This window comes from Theropithecus gelada, chromosome 7b (assembly GCF_003255815.1).
Source record: "Theropithecus gelada isolate Dixy chromosome 7b, Tgel_1.0, whole genome shotgun sequence".
NCBI classification, from domain to species: domain Eukaryota; kingdom Metazoa; phylum Chordata; class Mammalia; order Primates; family Cercopithecidae; genus Theropithecus; species Theropithecus gelada.
In genome coordinates this window covers 89342292-89359672 of record NC_037675.1, presented here as the reverse complement: position 1 = coordinate 89359672, position 17381 = coordinate 89342292, and the positions used below count along the sequence as shown (strand labels likewise).

The following is a 17381-nucleotide window of genomic DNA, read 5'->3' as shown; positions in this document are numbered from 1 at the left end:
TTTAAAACTCATTAGTTTTGGAATTCTGATAAATTTTGTGAAACAATTATATCATTTTAGACTTTTAGGACTTCAAGAAATGTACCTGTTTTTTCTTTGTCTTTTATCAAAATTTATGGCATATATTCTAATTCTTGTTTTCTATTGGAGTGTGTTATGGTACATGTTTCTTTTTGTGATTAGCAAAGAGGTGGCAATAACATCTGCCAATTGTGTTATTTTTGGGGAACTCTTCCTAACTATTTATCTCCATTTAATTCTCACATCCTTACCTATGAGGTAACTACTATAATTGTTATTTTCCAGGAAAGGAAAAACAGCATAATAACTTCTGCCATTGGGAAAAAATGGCAGTTTTACTTTTCAGGTGGAGCTATTCTCTGGTTTACTTTTCACTTCCTTTTGTCTTGTTTTATATATCTTTTCTCCAAGAAATATAATTTTCGGGCAATATTTAATTTCAGGTTTTTAAAATTTTTTATATTAAAAAAATTTTGTTTTTATTTCCATAGGTCTTTGGAGAATAGGTGGTATTTGGTTACATGAGTAAGTTCCTTAGTGGTTATTTTTGAGATTTTGGTGCACCCATCCCTGGAGCAGTACACACTGAACCAAATTTGTAGTCTTTTATCCCTCATCTCCTTCCCATCCTTTACCCCTGAGTCCTTAAAGTTCATTTTATCATTCTTATGCCTTTGCATCCTCATAACTTAGCTCCCACTTATGAGTGAGAACATACGATGTTTGGTTTTCCATTCCTGAGTTGCTTCTCTTAGAATAATAGTCTCCAATCCCATCCATCTTGCTGCAGATGCCATTAATGCATTGCTTTTTGTGACCCAGTAGTATTCCATTGTATACATATACTGCAGTTTCTTTATCCACTCATTGATTGATGGGCATTTGGGGCTAGTTCCAAATTTTCACAAATCTATCAATCCTGCTACTGGGTATCTACCCAGAGGAAAAGAAGTCATTATACAAAAAAGATACTTGCACATGCGTGTTTATAGGAAAAAATTTCTTTACATTGGGTGTTTTATGTTCTTAAGTAGATAAGGTTCAATACATTTCTTTCATATCTTCGTTCAGTTAATCATAGAGCATTTATTTGCTCAACACTAGTTTGTCAGGCATTGTGCATACGGTTGTAATATAAGGATAGAGAATGTGATTTTCTGCCCAAAAGGATTTTTTGTATTGGGGAGGGTGGTATAGAGTCAGATATACACCTACAGGTCTTAGAAGACACAGAGGAGATGACAACTCTACCTGGGTTGATTGGGAAGTCTTTTAGAGGAGGTGATGTGTAATTTGAATGTTCAAGAAGGGATGGATGGGAACTCTCCACGTTGCTAAGGAGGGGCATAGCATGTGTAAAGAACTGAAGATTGAGAGGTAAAGGGATATGGGAGAAAAACAAGTCATGAAAGATGGTTTAAACAACGGAGGAAGAGTGGGGGCACTGACCTCCATCAGTAAGCTGAAGTATTCACTGGAATAATGGCTTTTTTTTTTGAGACGGAGTCTCGCTCTGTCACCCAGGCTGGAGTGCAGTGGCGCCATCTTGGCTCACTGCAACTTCTGCATCCCGGGTTCAAGCAATTCTCTGCCTCAGTCTGCTGAGTAGCTGGGATTACAGGCACCTGGCACCACGCCCGGCTAATTTTTTTTTGTATTTTTAGTAGAGATGGGAATTCACCATCTTGGCCAGGCTGGTCTTGAATTCCTGACCTTGTGATCCACCTGCCTCAGCCTCCCAAAGCGGTGGGATTACAGGCATGAGCCACCGCACCCAGCCAGTAATGGCATATTTTAATTAATCTGTAGTTGTAGGGATGGAGAGGGCATAGATTGAGAAGATCTATTGCAGCCAGAACTAGGTAACTCAAGGTCAATTCCAGGCTGAAGTATGCTGGTGAGAGTGTGCTGGTGGGAGCAGAATGGGTTGGGGAGGTGGGGCAGTGGAGCTATTAATAAGATTGGAGCACAGGGATTGTAAGTGGAAAGTCATGTCTGCTATGAGCACAGGTCTGATAAGAGCAGTAAGTGGACAGAGCAGAAGCCAGGTTGGTGCATGTATAGTGGATAACTCTGTCATCAGGTGGATGGCATTGCTACAGTATCTTCATAGTGAAAGGTGATGAACTTTTTAAATACCCAAATTTGACATTTCAAAGCTTATGTTTTATTTTCTTGTGATTATACATGTGTCTCTCTTGTGTTCATTTGAAGGAAGCATTAAAAGTATTAGTTTCCATTTTCTTTTAAACTAGTGAAATAAGCCAGGGCTATATTTTATTTTATTTTAACTTTTTTACTATTAAGAATCTGTTGCTGACTCCAGTGCATTCTAATTCAACTAACCTGGTTTGAAAGACTAATTGTTGCTCTAAGACACATTTTCAGTGTTTCAGACAGTTCAGACTTCATTTCCTTTTCTCTGAACCTTTAGTTTTCCTGCAGTAAAATCTCTCAGGATACAAAAACTTTTTACTTTGTGTTTGCCATTTTTTTCCAGCAAGATTTTATTGGGATCTGTGTTCCGTTTGTTGAAATGCCCATCGCAGGCCAGGTACAGTGGCTCACGCCTGTAATCCCAGCACTTTGGGAGGCTGAAGCGGCTGAATCACCTGAGGTCAGGAGTTTGAGACCAGCCTGACCAACATAGTGGTGAAACCCTGTCTCCACTAAAAATTCAAAAACATTAGCCAGGCGTGGTGGCAGATGCTTGTAATCCCAGCTACTTGGGAGGCTGAGGCAGAAAAATCGCTTGAAGCTGGGAGGCAGAGGTTTCAGTGAGCCGAGGTCGCGCCATTGCACTCCAGCCAGGGCAAAAAGAGTGAGACTCTGTCTAAAAAAAAAAGAAATGCCTATCACAAAGAGTTCAATAATGACAGATGAATGTAGGTGCTCAGATTGGATAATTTTAATGAATATACATTCTTTTTGGGATAATAAGATGACCCTTGGAAAGAATAAAGATTTTTTTTTTTTTTTTTTTTTTTTTGAGATGGAGGCTTGCTCAGTCACCCAGACTGGAGTGCGGTGGCGTGATCTGGGCTCACTGCAAGCTCCACCCATTTGTTTTTAATAGCAGAAATAAATATAATACAAAGGAGGAATTTATATAAAGATGACAAGGGTATTGTTTCTTTACAGTTTTTTTTTTTTTGCTACTGATATTTATGATTTATCGTGGTTTTCAGTGGTGTTCTTAAGTTTTCTAAGTTGTGTCTGGAAAATCTCATCTAGGATCTGAGGATAGTGGATGGAAATGGAAGTATGGGTCTTTGGACCTTCATTCAGTTCAACCAGAACAAGTTCCTTTCCATTTATCTTATAGAGCTTCTATTTAAGCTTTTTCTGGAGGAGAAAGTTCCAAAACAAAAACATAATCTGAAAATATGTTAGATAAAACTGCTCAAAAGAATGCTGCTATTCATAATGACTTTGGGATGGAAACTTATTTAGAAATCATAGCATAAGACTTGCAAATTTTGGAATGTTATTCAAATACACTGTATAAAAAAGTAAGCAGTCTTACTGGGATTTTCTAGGACTAGGACTAGAAAGACTAGATCCATCCATAGTGAAAAATGCAAATTTGACTAAGTTGCTCTTCCTCTTCTCTGTAAGAAGAAAGAGGCCGGGCTTAGTGGCTCACGCCTGTAATGCCAGCACTTTAGGGGGCCAAGGCGGGCAGATCACCTGGGGTCGGGAGTTCGAGACCAGCCTGACCAACACGGAGAAACTCCCATCTCTACTAAAAATACAAAATTATCCAGGCACGGTGCCTGGCTGGGATTCCAGCTACTCAAGAGGCTGAGGCAGGAGAATTGCTGAACCTGGGAGGCAGAGGTTGCAATGAGCCAGGATCGCGCCATCATACTCCAGCCTGGGCAACAAGAGCGAAACGCCATCTCAAAGAAAAGGAAGAACTTCAGGGTGATGAAATTCAGGATTGATCTCCTGCTGGAGGGATAGGGATTCTCAGTCCTACTGAATCTTGAGAGTTGGTCTTGGTTTGCTATGAAGGATCTGTTCATGCTGCTTCTAGGGTGTCCTAGGACTCAGCTGATCTGGTTTGAAAGATGAAATTAGATTGCCACCTCTAATTTTCACCACGTTTTCTAAAATCCTGTAATATATCTGTTTTAAGAAACCATCTGTTGAAAAGTAGACCATGGATTTAATTGGAGCTTTTATTATTTGCGTCCTAAAAGAGCACATTAATTGGAAATTCCCCTAGTTCAGAGAAGTTGGAATGTGAAGAGAGAGCTTGTGAAATTCTTTGTTCTTTCTTAATTTCTTCAGCCAGTAGTATTGGGCATCTGCTGCTATGTGCCAGAGATTTCCGAGTCCTTGGGGGTATAGTGGTGGGTTTATTTGTATCCATTCATCAAGAACTGCTTTATGGTATGAAATCTGATCTTCCTGATCCTGAGTAAAATGATGTCTCCTTTTCTCTGCTCTTGATTTACATGTAGGCAATCCATACGTTTTGGTATGTTACTTTCCCTTTGATTTTCTAGTATGTCCTGTTAGTGTTGGTGTCCTGTTGAGTGTGTTTGCCACCTAAGGGTGAGAACTCCATCTCATACTTCTTTTAGAGTCTTCATGGGGACCAAGTATTGAGTACTAAAATAGGTGCTGTTTGTTTGATTTATTTCCCATTAGAATTTATCTTGTTACTTTTAATTTTGTGGCTGGACAGTCCTACAGGTAAATTTTATGTTCTCTCCTGTTTAATAATGCAGAATATTTGAAGACGTTGGAAAATACTTAAAATGATAAGTTAAAGCATTTTGCCGAATGGTATGATTAATATGTTACCCATTTTATTATTGTGTCTGCATAGGAAACTTCCTGGAAGAATGCATAGCAAAATAATAGTGGTTATTTCAGGGTAGTACTACTTGATTATTTTTGTTTCTTTTCCCCCACATATTTCTATGGTTAAATGTAATTTTAAAGTTAAAGTGAGAATCCTCTAAAACGTTTTACCCCTTGTGTTTTTTTTCTTTTTACATTCCTAGTGAAGTAGGTTATCTTAATGATAATGCTTTTATTTTCCGTAGGAGGCATATTTCTATTGAGAAAATATAGTATTGAAATGATCATCCATGAGGTCAGGAGTTCAAGAGCAACCTGGCCAACATAGTGAAACTCCGTCTCTGCTAAAAAATACCAAAATTAGCTGGGTGTGGTGGCGCGTGCCTGTAATCCCTGCTACTCAGGAGGCTGAGGCAGGAGAATCATTGGAGCCTGAGAGACAGAGGTTGCAGTGAGCTGAGATCCTGCTACTCCAGCCTGGGCGACAGAGTGAGCCTCTGTCTGAGAAAAACAAAAACAACAACAAAAAAGCTATTATCCAGAATGCTGATTTGTAAAGATACTTTATCTATCTTGATCATAAATTCAACAGCTAAAAATTCATTTGTATCCTTTCATATTTTCTGTTTATTACTCCAAAAGATATTAAGAAAAATGCTGAATTCTCAAGGTCTCCAGCGAGTGAAAATCATAGCAAGTGATAATCTCTGGGAGTCCATCTCTGCAGCCATGCTACTTGATGCCGAACTCTTCAAGGTGGTTGATGTTATAGGGTAAGGCATGTTTTACTTGGAAAACTAACAGTTTCTGATTGCTTGCTCTGTGTATTAACTGTTTCTTGCCTTCTCCCCTTTTGATTACATTCTCAGAAGGTAGCTGTCCTGTATTTACTTATCTGAAGCGTGCATGGCTCATGGTTCATTACTTTCTCTTTTAAATGTATTTTAGGATCTTTCTGTGACAAACATGTATTGATAACTTTTAAAAAACATACTGATGTTTGGGATCATAAAACAGAGCTTTGTTTTAGATTAAGGGGCAGAGTAATACCTGTATTTAATTTTAGAAATTATAAAGGCAAAGTCGTGAAATTAGTTTCTAACTCTCAGATATTCTGTGGCTGGAAGTTCTTGCATGAACACTTTTGTAAGTGGTTCATTATGGTCACTGACGGTAACTTTTGTCATGCCTCCTTAGTAGTATAGTTTTGACCCCTACTCCTTATTCCATTTCTGCCTTTTAGCCCTCTGGGCCCTGACCTCATTGAGTTCATTTTTTTAAAAAAGTGAATTTACGTTTTTCCTACTGTGCCACAGGATATAAACATTTGAAAAATAGAATATGTGTGTGTGTGTGTGTGTGTGTGTGTATGTATGTGTGTAGAATTTGTTCTTTATCCAGTGTGAACACTGATTGATCTCTCCATGTGCTTTATTTTTTTAATGAAGAATTTTGAATGTCCACAAAAATAGGCAGAATGATACAGTAAATATCTTTGTTCTTACCACTCAGCCTCCTGAACTGTGAACCCATGGCCAATTCTTCATCCATGCATCTATCTACTCCTCTTCCCTTCCTGCCCACATTACTTTGAAAGAAATCCCAGACATTATTTCTTCCATAAAAATATTACTGTGTGTCTCCAAAGATAAGGATTATTTTTCTACTTACCATAAACAATACCATTATTATACCTAAAATGTAATAGTTTTTTATATTAAATATCCATTATTATTATTTTATAGTTTTATTTGATTGAATCTGGATCCATTTAAAATTCATACCTTGTGATTGGTTGATATTTAAATCTGTTCTAATCTTTAGGTTCTTGCTCTTCTTTCTTTTTAATATGTTGAAGAATAGGGCTGTTTGTCTTATAAACTTTGTGTCAGTCTGGATTTTACTGATTTCACCCCTACAGTTTAATAACTTGCTCATCTCTCCTTTTTCAATGGTTTTTGAAATTGGTGAAGGTGTGATTAGGTTAGATTTAGGCTTAATTTTTTTTTGCAAGATAAAATTTCTTCATTATATTTAAACATTTTATACATTGAAATTAAAATTAAAGTTTTGCTGTTGTTAAAGCTTTCATAAATAGTTGAAGTCTTGAAGGAAAACACAGTTGTGTTCATCTAAATGTATTTTCTTAATTTTTTTTTTTTGAGACGGAGTCTCACTCTGTCGCCCAGGCTGGAGTGCAGTGGCGTGATCTCGGCTCACTGCAAGCTCCGCCTCCAGGGTTCACGCCATTCTCCTGCCTCAGCCTCCCAAGTAGCTGGGACTACAGGTGCCTGCCGCCATGCCCGGCTAATTTTTTGCATTTTTAGTAGAGACAGGGTTTCACCGTGTTAGCCAGGATGGTCTCGATCTCCTGACCTTGTGATCCACCCACCTCGGCCTCCCAAAGTGCTGGGATTACAGGCGTGAGCCACCGCGCCCGGCCGTATTTTCTTAATATTAAATGAAAGTATGGGTTTTACTGTATCTTCATGAAGGACTTGGATATGTACTTCATTTTTTATTGATATAGGTATTTTAATGTAATGAATTTTCCTCTGAGTACTGCCTTAGTTTTATCTCGTAGGGCTGTTTTATCATTAATTTCTAATTTTATTGCATTGTGGCCATTTAATACCAAATGTATTATTTACAATTTTGGGGGAAATTTCTCAGGAGCTTATTTTTAAAAATCTGAAAAAAACCTTCGCATTTTTCTTGACTATCTCAAGAGCATATTTTGACTTATTAAGATGTATTCTTTATTAGGATACAGAATTGAGTTTATAACATCTGCCTTTTTGATTATATTGTTCAGGTGTTTGGATCTTAACTATTTCGTCCACTTGAACTGTTCAGGGCTACCAGGTGTGTTTGTTTCCTTGTGTTAGGTCTGTTTCTCCTTTCAATCTTAGGCAGTTTTTGCTGTGTGGAAGCTTCTGCTTTGTTATTTGGTACATAAATACTGATGAATGTTTTATCTTCATTATGATTTATTTCTTATCATTAGAAAATGCCATTCTTTGTCTCGTTTAAAGCTTCTTGGCCTGAATTCTGCTTTCTGTGTGATTAAGAGATCCCTGCTTTCTTTTCATTAGGATTTGCCTAATATATTTTTGCCCTTTTATTCTTTACCTTTCAAGGCCATTTTCTTTTATGTGCATTGCTTGCAAATAGCATAGAGTTCGATTTTGCTTTTTTAAAGCTCCTCTGAAAATCTTTATATTTTAATCAATGAGTTAAACTCATTTTTAAATATAACTGATGTTTGTGTTTTCTATGCTATTACATTGTCTCTTGTTATTGAATAATTTATACTATCCATGTACTAATACAAGCTATTCTGCTATATGATTTGTTTACTTTGCACTTATTTAAGGAGGTGTTTCTTTTGTTATTTAGCAAGTTTTGTTTTTTGTTCTATCAATTATATTTATACTGATTTATACAAGTATTTTCAACTGAGAATAATTTTGCCTCCCGGGGGACATTTGGCAATGCCTGGAAATATTTTTAATTGCCACAAATAGGTAGGGTGATGCCACTGGAATCCGATGGATGGAGGCCACGAATGTTTCTAAATATCCTTTAGTACACTGGATAGTTTTCCCATAACACAAAATGATCCAGCCCAAAATATTAATAGTGCTGAGATTGAGGAACTGCTTCATACTAATACTCGTGGTTTCCTCTTCATTTAGTTATTGTCCATTGGTTTACTATAAGCAATACTACAATTATTTGATAACTTCTTCCTCCCCTTTTCTCCCCTACCATGGAATTTTAATTACTAGAATTATCTTACTTTTAATTTTTGTACTCTTAAATGAACTTACATGAACTTAAGCTTCTACTATATTGATTTGACAGCTACAAGTTTTAACTGTTTACTCCCAGATAATCTGCAAACTTAGTTTACATTTCACCTTCTTTCCCTCTTGTCCTATTTCATGTAGCTATATTAGTTGTACTTTAGCCAAGTGTGTAATATTTATATATAATTTAATTACTATTTCTTTTAATCTAGCTCTACCATTAAACATATTAAATGCTCACCTTCAAGTCTTTTGCCGAAGTTTCTCCCTCAGTTTCTTGGATGTCAGAAGTGTAATTATCTATTAAATGTCTCAGAAAGTGCTAATGGAAACAATATTTCTTGATGTGTTTAGATGTTTATTGATGTTTATCTATGACCTTTATACCTGAAGGACAGTTTGACTGGATATAATCCTTTTTTAATCCTTGAGTATCATAAAATTTGCTCCATTGGTTATTTACATAAAATGTTGCTATTGAGAATTTCGACTCCAGAGATATTTCCTTTTCCTTATAAGTAACTTGACACAATTCCTTTATGCCCAAAGAATATTTTTATTCATCTTTAAAGTTTAGTTGTTGTATACACCTTACCATTTCCAGATATATAGTATATGCATCTCTTAATGTCTATATTTAAGTATTTTCTTAGTAAGGTTTACTTAAGTTATAAGCTAAATCATTATTCCACTCCATTACTTTGGTTTTCTTTTTTGATGTCCCAGTTATACATCTTGCTCTTATTTGCGTAGCCTTTATTTTGTATTTCTCTGAATTTTTCTCTACCTCTTTATTTACGTTTTCTATTATTTTATCCTTACTATTCTGTATTCCTTACTGTGTTTTCCACAGTGTCTGTTCTGTCTAATGTTCCTTCTAGTTTAGCCTTCATTTCTAAAATGTGATTTTTAAAATAATTCTTCTATAATTCTCTCATTTTAATTTCCTATATAACTAAAAATTCATCTTTAAAAAATTTTTAATTGAAGTATAGCATACAAACATACATATATAAAAGTACAAAAATCATCGGATTATAGCTTAATGAATTATCATAAAGCGAACGTACCTATGTAACCACTACCCAGAAAATTATCAGTGCCCAAGAAGCTTGGTTATTGATATCTCCTCTTGGAAAGATTTTTCCTTGGAAATCTTTCTAATCATTAACCTCTGTTTTTGCCTTAAAGGTAACTACTAATCTGACCTCTAACACCATGGACTAATTTTGCTGGTTTAAAAACCTTATTTAAATGGCATCTTATAGTAGCTGTTATTTCAGTCAATATTATATAAATGAGATGAATGCATGTTGTTATATATAGAGGTAGTTCATATTTATTGTTTAGCATCCAACTGTTGGATGCTAAGTGTAGTATACCACAACTTATCTGTGTATTATTTTTTAATGGTCATTTAGACTGTTTCCAATTTTTGGCTGTTGGAATTTTGTTCAGGAGATATTTCTTGGCTCACATCTTCACAGGAAGACTATTCCTTCCTGCCTCATTCATGTTGTGCTTGGCCTGTGCTATATCTGAAGATTTTTGTTTTACAGTTACGGTACTTTCTAGAGTCTGTTTCTGCTGGGCCCCATTCTTACTGACTGAAAGTTGTTCTCCTTTACACGAAGTGTTCCTGTCTTATTCAACTTGGATTCTACTTCAAACAGCTTATTTTCATGTTGAAGCTCTGTCATTCCTGATTATTTGCTACCTTCTCCTGAAATTGTTATTGCTTAAACCTGTGTTGTTCAATACAGTAGCCACTAGACACATATGTTTAGGAAGCACTTGAAATGTGGCTAGTTTGAGTTTAGGTGTGTTATAAGTATAAAATACACACTGGGTTTTGAAAATTGAATATAAAAATATTATTTACAATTGTTTTACACTGATTACATGTTACATGATAATATTTTGGGTATATTGGGTGAAATATATCATTAAAATTATGTTCTCCATGTTTTTCTGCTTTGTAAATTAAATTAAATTTTTTTCATTTATGTGTTTTATTGTGGTAAAGACCTTTGCTGGTTTTTAATGTGGCTGCTAGACAATTTAAAATTATAATGTATGTGTGGTTCATATTATATTTCTACTGGAGAAATCTAGTTTGAACTCTTATGGTATTGGGTTTGATCTCCTATTGAATTCACGGTTTTGAGCATTCTCCCCTAACTTCAAGCCTGTGAAGATGTTCCCATCTTCCTGAGTCGGTCTTCTATTCTCCCACTTAGGATAGGGTCTACTCCTTTTGTGTGAGTGCCAGCCAGTCCCCTTTCACTTCCAGTTTCCATATACCATCTGCTGATCCTGGGCCATTTCTGATGCTGTGAGGCTCCTGGGGAGAGTCTCTATCACCTGGTTTGATGGCAGTGTTATCTGTTTTTCCTTTCCCTTATCTGGTTGGTCTGTTTGGTTTCAGGAGGAGTACTGAGGAGCTTCAGAAACTGGGCTGCTGTCATGTTCTGCCTTGGCCAAAAATTCTAATTTTTTAAAGTACAAATATGTTCCTCTGTTAGGATAAACTATGAAGTTGGTTCACTTTCAATTATGTTAATTTTGTCTGTAATTGAAGTTTGAAAAATAATGCTGTGAAATGATAGAGAATGTTTGCCTGCTTATGTACATTAAAAATTTATATTCTTAAAGAGCCTTCACATTTTGTTGCACTAGGAATAAATATATACGTAGAGAAAGACCCAGATTTTAGTATTAGTTCTGCCTTTCTTTGCTCAGATCATGTAATAAATCATTTGGGTTTTGAATGTAGTAACAGTTTCATTTTCTGAATGAAGGATATACCCCCTATTCCTATAACTTCAGTAAAGTTACTTTTTCATTTTATAAATATAATATGCTCATTATAGAGACTTTGGAAAATGTAGAAAAGTATTAAGATAGAATATACTCATAATCCTAACATCTACTGCTTATTGGTAACATGCTAGCATATTACTTTCCAGGGTTTTCTTTAATATAGAAATATATTTTAACCAAATACACCAAACATGCATTTGGCAACTAGACAACTGGATGACAACTAGATGGGGTATTAAAAATTAACATTTGGCTGAGGTAACAAAGCTGAATTTCATGGAGACAGAATGAAGTTGTGGGATAGAAGAGTAAATCTAAAAATGTAGTTTTTTGAATTTATATTAGTTAAAAGACTAGTAGCCAGATTTTTCAGGTTGGGTGTTATAGTGCCACAACGATGATTGCTTAACCCTGTTAGATGCTAGATTTCTTTGTAGTGTAGATTTGCAATACTGAATAGATGCCTGCTTTCACCTGAGTTTAGTGACTCAGTAAAATCTTAGTGGAACCTCGTTTTTCTCTAATACTTCTTTTTTTGTTCTCCAGTATATATTGTATATTATTTTCTTACTCATGAAATCCTGGAATGCCAAATTGATATTGTGCCCTAATTCATCCTCACTAGGTATAAAGAATTACCAAATAGGATTTTTTTCCTAAAAGATTTGTGACCTAAAATGGAATTAAATAACTAAAAAATAACACAAGTATTCACAATCATTTTTTGATGTTATAAATACTACTATACCAAACTACAAAGATTAGAATTATGGTATAACTTAATCTCCATTATTTTGCTTGTATTATTTTTTTGTAAATAATTGCTAAACTAAAAAGTAGATGCCCTTATTCCTACAGTTATTTAGCTAGTGTGCTCTCTTATTGGATTGTCAATCTATTTTCTATTTAAAATTTATTGTCTTTATTCTTATAATCAGTACTTCCACAGTCATCATTATGGGAGTATTTTACTCTTGCAGTAATGAATATGTATTTATACTTCCACTGACTGACTCCCCTCCCATCGAATGATAGGATGAAGGAGGCATTCATTTTCTGGGGCAGTTTCTCACCTGCTGCACTATTGATATTTTTAATGGCCAATTTTTTTGTTGTAGGGGTTGGTCCTATGCATTGTAGGATGTTTAGCAGCATTTTTGGCCTCTCTTCACTAGATGCCAGTAACAAATATCCTCAACCCCAGGTGAGACAGTTGAAAAAATATCTCCCTATAGTGCCAAATATTCCCTCCAGGGACAAAAATCATCTGGGTTGAGAACCACCTCTGCTCTGATACAGTAATTTCTAGTTTTCCCAAGGTAGTTTATTCTTTTTATTCAAGAAATAACCATTTGTGGGTATTGTTTTTTGTTTTGTTTTGTTTTGTTTTTGGCCTGGGAGTAAATGCCAAGCTATCTTTCTGTGTTCTAAGGACAGGAGTAGAGGGGAGAGTACTACTTTATGTAAAGGTTTCACTAATCTTATTTTTGGCCTCCTCACTCATTTACTATTGCCCCAAGCTCCTTAGCTTCCCCTGGGAAGTCTGAATCTTATCTTTACTTCATTCTCCTCTTGGGGTGTTCTAGGCTGTGGCCCTCTCTGCTACCTCCATCCTTCAACATGCTTCCATCCATTTTGTGAGTTCCAGAAATAGACTGAAATTTCCTATCTATTGATGATTTTCCTTCCTATCCGGTATGCTGTTGTAGGTTTATCCCCTTTTGTTTTATTTGCTGTCATTTTAATGGCATGCTGAGACAGAAGGGCGTAAAGCAGATGCTTACATTCATTATCTACCTGGAAGCTACCCAACTGTTTTAAAATAGAAAACCTTGGAGAAGACTTGTGTTTTTATACACTCAACAAATATATATGTATATAAGTGCCACATTGTGACCTTTTGTCATTGACTCCCACCCTTTTTTTTTCCTAGGGCTCATTATCCTGGAACCCATTCAGTAAAAGATGCAAGGTTGACTGGGAAGAAGCTTTGGTCTTCTGAAGACTTTAGCACTTTAAATAGTGACACGGGTGCAGGCTGCTGGGGTCGCATTTTAAATCAGAATTATGTCAATGGCTATATGACTTCGTAAGTTATTAAAAACCTTTTAGAGTTTTTATTATAAAAAATTTTAAAACACAAGAGTTAGAAAAAAGTGGACTTCCTTATTCTTCCAGCCTAGATTCAATGATTGTAAACATTTTGCCTTATTAGCATTTTCTATTTTTTTTTTTTTTTTTGAGACGGAGTCTCACTGTGTCGCCCAGGCTGGAGTGCAGTGGCCGGATCTCAGCTCATTGCAAGCTCCGCCTCCCGGGTTTTTACGCCATTCTCCTGCCTCAGCCTCCCGAGTAGCTGGGACTACAGGTGCCCGCCACATCGCCCGGCTAGTTTTTTGTATTTTTTAGTAGAGACGGGGTTTCACCGGGTTAGCCAGGATGGTCTCGATCTCCTGACCTCGTGATCCGCCCGTCTCGGCCTCCCAAAGTGCTGGGATTACAGGCTTGAGCCACCGCGCCCGGCCAGCATTTTCTATTTTTATACCTATACTTAATCTACATCTAATTTTCTATATTTGAATATGGTCTATATTAAATAAAGTCTGGTTTATTAAGGTATAATTTATATGTAGCAAAATACATGCAGCTCTCTGATTTTTGACAAGCTACATGTATTTTTAATAATTATATAGTAAATAGTACATGTAAGGACACTTTATCTCTAAATGTTTTAGCATGTGTCTCCAAAACACAAGGATATTCTTCTACATATCACAGTATCATTTTTTCATACATGAGAGTGTTTTTAATACTCAGTCTATATTCAGATTTTCCTAATTGTTCCCCCAGAATGTCATTTGTAGCTTTTTTTAAGAAAAGGAATAGTCAAACACACACATATTGCATTTAAAAGTTACGCCCCTCAAGTCTCCTTTAATCTAGAGTAGCTTCCTTATTCCTCATTTTTGATGACAGTGATCTGTTGAAAAGACCAGGCTGATTGTCTTGTGGACTGTCTGCTTCCCAGCCTGTCTGATTGATTCCTCATGGCATCACTTAATGTGTGTAATCTGTTGTTTAAAAACAGATGTTCTTAAGGGAGAATGCTTTGAAAAACACTTTAATTGTGAATAGATTGCAATTAGCTTTCTAAACAATGAACCACATTTTGTTCCTAAATTTTGTTCTTTTTTGTTCTGAAACATAGAACAAAAACAAACCAATATTTATATATTTATTGTGATATTAATGTGGGTTGCTATATATTGTATTTGTTCTTTTTCTTCTCTTTGTGAAAGAAAAGATACTTAAGGAAAGTTTGGTTATAACTTAATTTGGTCTTAAGGTAAGGCATCTTCATGGCAGAGAATTTAGAAAACTGAAGATAGGTACAAAGAAAGAAGCAAAATCACCTACAGTCTTATGATCCAGAGCTAACTATCCTTAACAGTTTTAGTGAATGTCCTCCTATTTTATATTGGCATGTATACATTTTTAATACAAAATTGAGACCATACTATAGAATCTGTTTAAAAAACTGCTTCTCACTTGACATGACATTAGGAACTTTTTCTCACATTTACCTATATTTCTACTTCATCATGTTTAATGCTGTAAATGCATTTTAAAACATTCTGTTACATAAAGCACCATTTCCCAAACTTGCCTTAAGAAGCACCCGAGACACTTGTTGTTATACCTTCTCCTTGGCAGCTGCCCAGACATTGTGAATGAGAATCTACAGGGAAGGCTCCTGGGGTTCTGTCCATCTAGTCAGTGCCCCCTAGTGATTCTGATGCTACACAAGTTGGGAAACACTGATGTGGAAAATATATTATTCCTTATTGAATATTCTCCTCTTTTTAGAATTGGAAGTTGTCTCTGTTTTAATTAATAGCTTTGTACAAACTGAAATGATCAATTGTATACCAGTATCTTTGTACATACCCATGACTATTTTCTTAGGCTGTATTCTTAGAAATGGAATGGTCAGAGATATATAGATTTTGAAGGGTTTTGTATGTATTTTACAAAATGCCCTCCAGAAAGCTTGTCTTGAGTGATACATCTATCACTAGCCAGAAAGGATACCACACATCTTGCAAACCATGGGCAAAATTACAAGAACTTAAAATATTCACTAATAGTAAGGTGTTTTGAAAATTAGGACTATTATTTCTACTTCGTATTGATAGAATTAGAAGGCTTTGATTTGCTAAGAATGTCAGTCTGTTTTTTAATGCTGGATGAGGACTTGATAAAAGAAATAAAATTCTGTGGGTAAGCTCTGTGCTTTTTTAATCTGTGAGAGACTCAACAATACCAAGTTGAAGAACTTCCATTTTGCCCTTGGATTTCCTGAGAACCAGAGAGTCAAAGTTTTAGGGGTTAGCACCTGCTCTGACTGTTAGGGCCTGATCATCTGAGAAAGAATGGGCCACAAAGCAGACCAGCAGTCGGATCCAACTACTACTTGTAGATGAAGTGGAATCATATTTAATAGCAATACTACAGCCCAGACCTTGTTCCGTACTCTTCCTATGCATTAGTATATTTAATCCTTACAAACTCACATGAGAGAGATGTAATTATTATCCTCATTTTACAGAGAGGTTAAGTGGTGAAACCATGGTTTAAACCCAGGCAGTCTGACTCTAAGAATTCTCAATTGTAAAACTTTGGAACAGTTCAGAGTCAAGTTCATAAAAATTATGTCATGAAACTGGGGCATTAAGAAGGCTGACTGTTGAAAGTAGGTATGCACAAAGCCTTTATTTGTATTTGACTCAAATTTGTGATGTGTCGGGTACTAGTAAGGCATGATTTGTCTTCTGGCTATACCACTTTTCAGTAAAAATCTTGCACATAATACATTTGTATTTTTTATCATGTGATTCACCGTTAAAAATATTAAAATGTACCCAACACTGGATTTTTCAAAATGTGAATAAATTTAGACAACTTATATTTTCTTATTTTGGGTGATCCTTTTATTGTCATTTACATAGATGCGTATTACTGTGATAAAGTCTTTTTACTCCAGGTTTTTAGACATTTATATTTTTATCACAAGTTGTCTTGGTGTTTCTTTTTTATCAAACACATCTTTTAGCACAATCGCATGGAATTTAGTGGCTAGTTACTATGAACAGTTGCCTTATGGGAGATGCGGGTTGATGACAGCCCAGGAGCCATGGAGTGGTCACTACGTGGTAGAATCTCCTGTCTGGGTGTCAGGTATGGTTCAGTTCCATCTCTCACTCCCTAAATTCTTCTCTAAGAGACAACAGAAAAACACTTAGAGAAGATTATATAAACTGTGTGTCTATGCGTGTTTTAAGTATGTGATCTAAGCAAGATTTGCCAGTGTTTTATAAGAATATTTTGGGTAACTAGACTACTCTCTGATTATTGTAAGACCAGGCTTTTAGAAAAGTGTAGGACAGGAGGAGACAGAGAGGGAAAGGAAGAGCTGAAATTAATAATCATCTAAGGATATAATTACAAATGATGATAATTGCTAATAAAATTATGTATTTGTAAATAGAGTATCTAGAAGTCTTAAGCTTAGCTTTGGAGACACTTTGTTCTTTTATATTAATATAGTTTCAATTAGAATAATATGCTAGCAAAATCAAAGGTAGATGATTAAAAATACTATATTTATTGAATCATCAAATGAATAAGTAAATATGAAAGTTATGTGAAATATGGCTTTATACTGTCCCCTAAATCTGTGAAATGTGGGTTGTGAAAAGGTAAATTTCAAAATAGGTAACAATGTAAAGCTTATAAAGATTTAAAATGAGCGTATACTGAAGATTTTATGTTACCCATATGATACGAAGGATCCTGGCACATGGCAGATGTTAGAAACAGTTCAAATAAAAAGTCAGCATAGCACACATT

At 35.6% G+C, this 17381-nt stretch overlaps 1 protein-coding gene across 3 annotated transcripts in view; it reads left to right on the top strand.

Annotated features, from left to right (window-relative positions):
• Nucleotides 1-17381, top strand: part of GALC (galactosylceramidase) — a 57681-nt gene that overhangs the window by 11904 nt on the left and 28396 nt on the right. For all 3 annotated transcript variants that reach the window (XM_025391550.1, XM_025391549.1, XM_025391552.1), the window contains 3 exons: nt 5479-5609; nt 13405-13560; nt 16585-16709. In XM_025391550.1, the coding sequence (XP_025247335.1) occupies nt 5479-5609; nt 13405-13560; nt 16585-16709 (412 nt within the window). The remainder of the gene's footprint in view (nt 1-5478; nt 5610-13404; nt 13561-16584; nt 16710-17381) is intronic.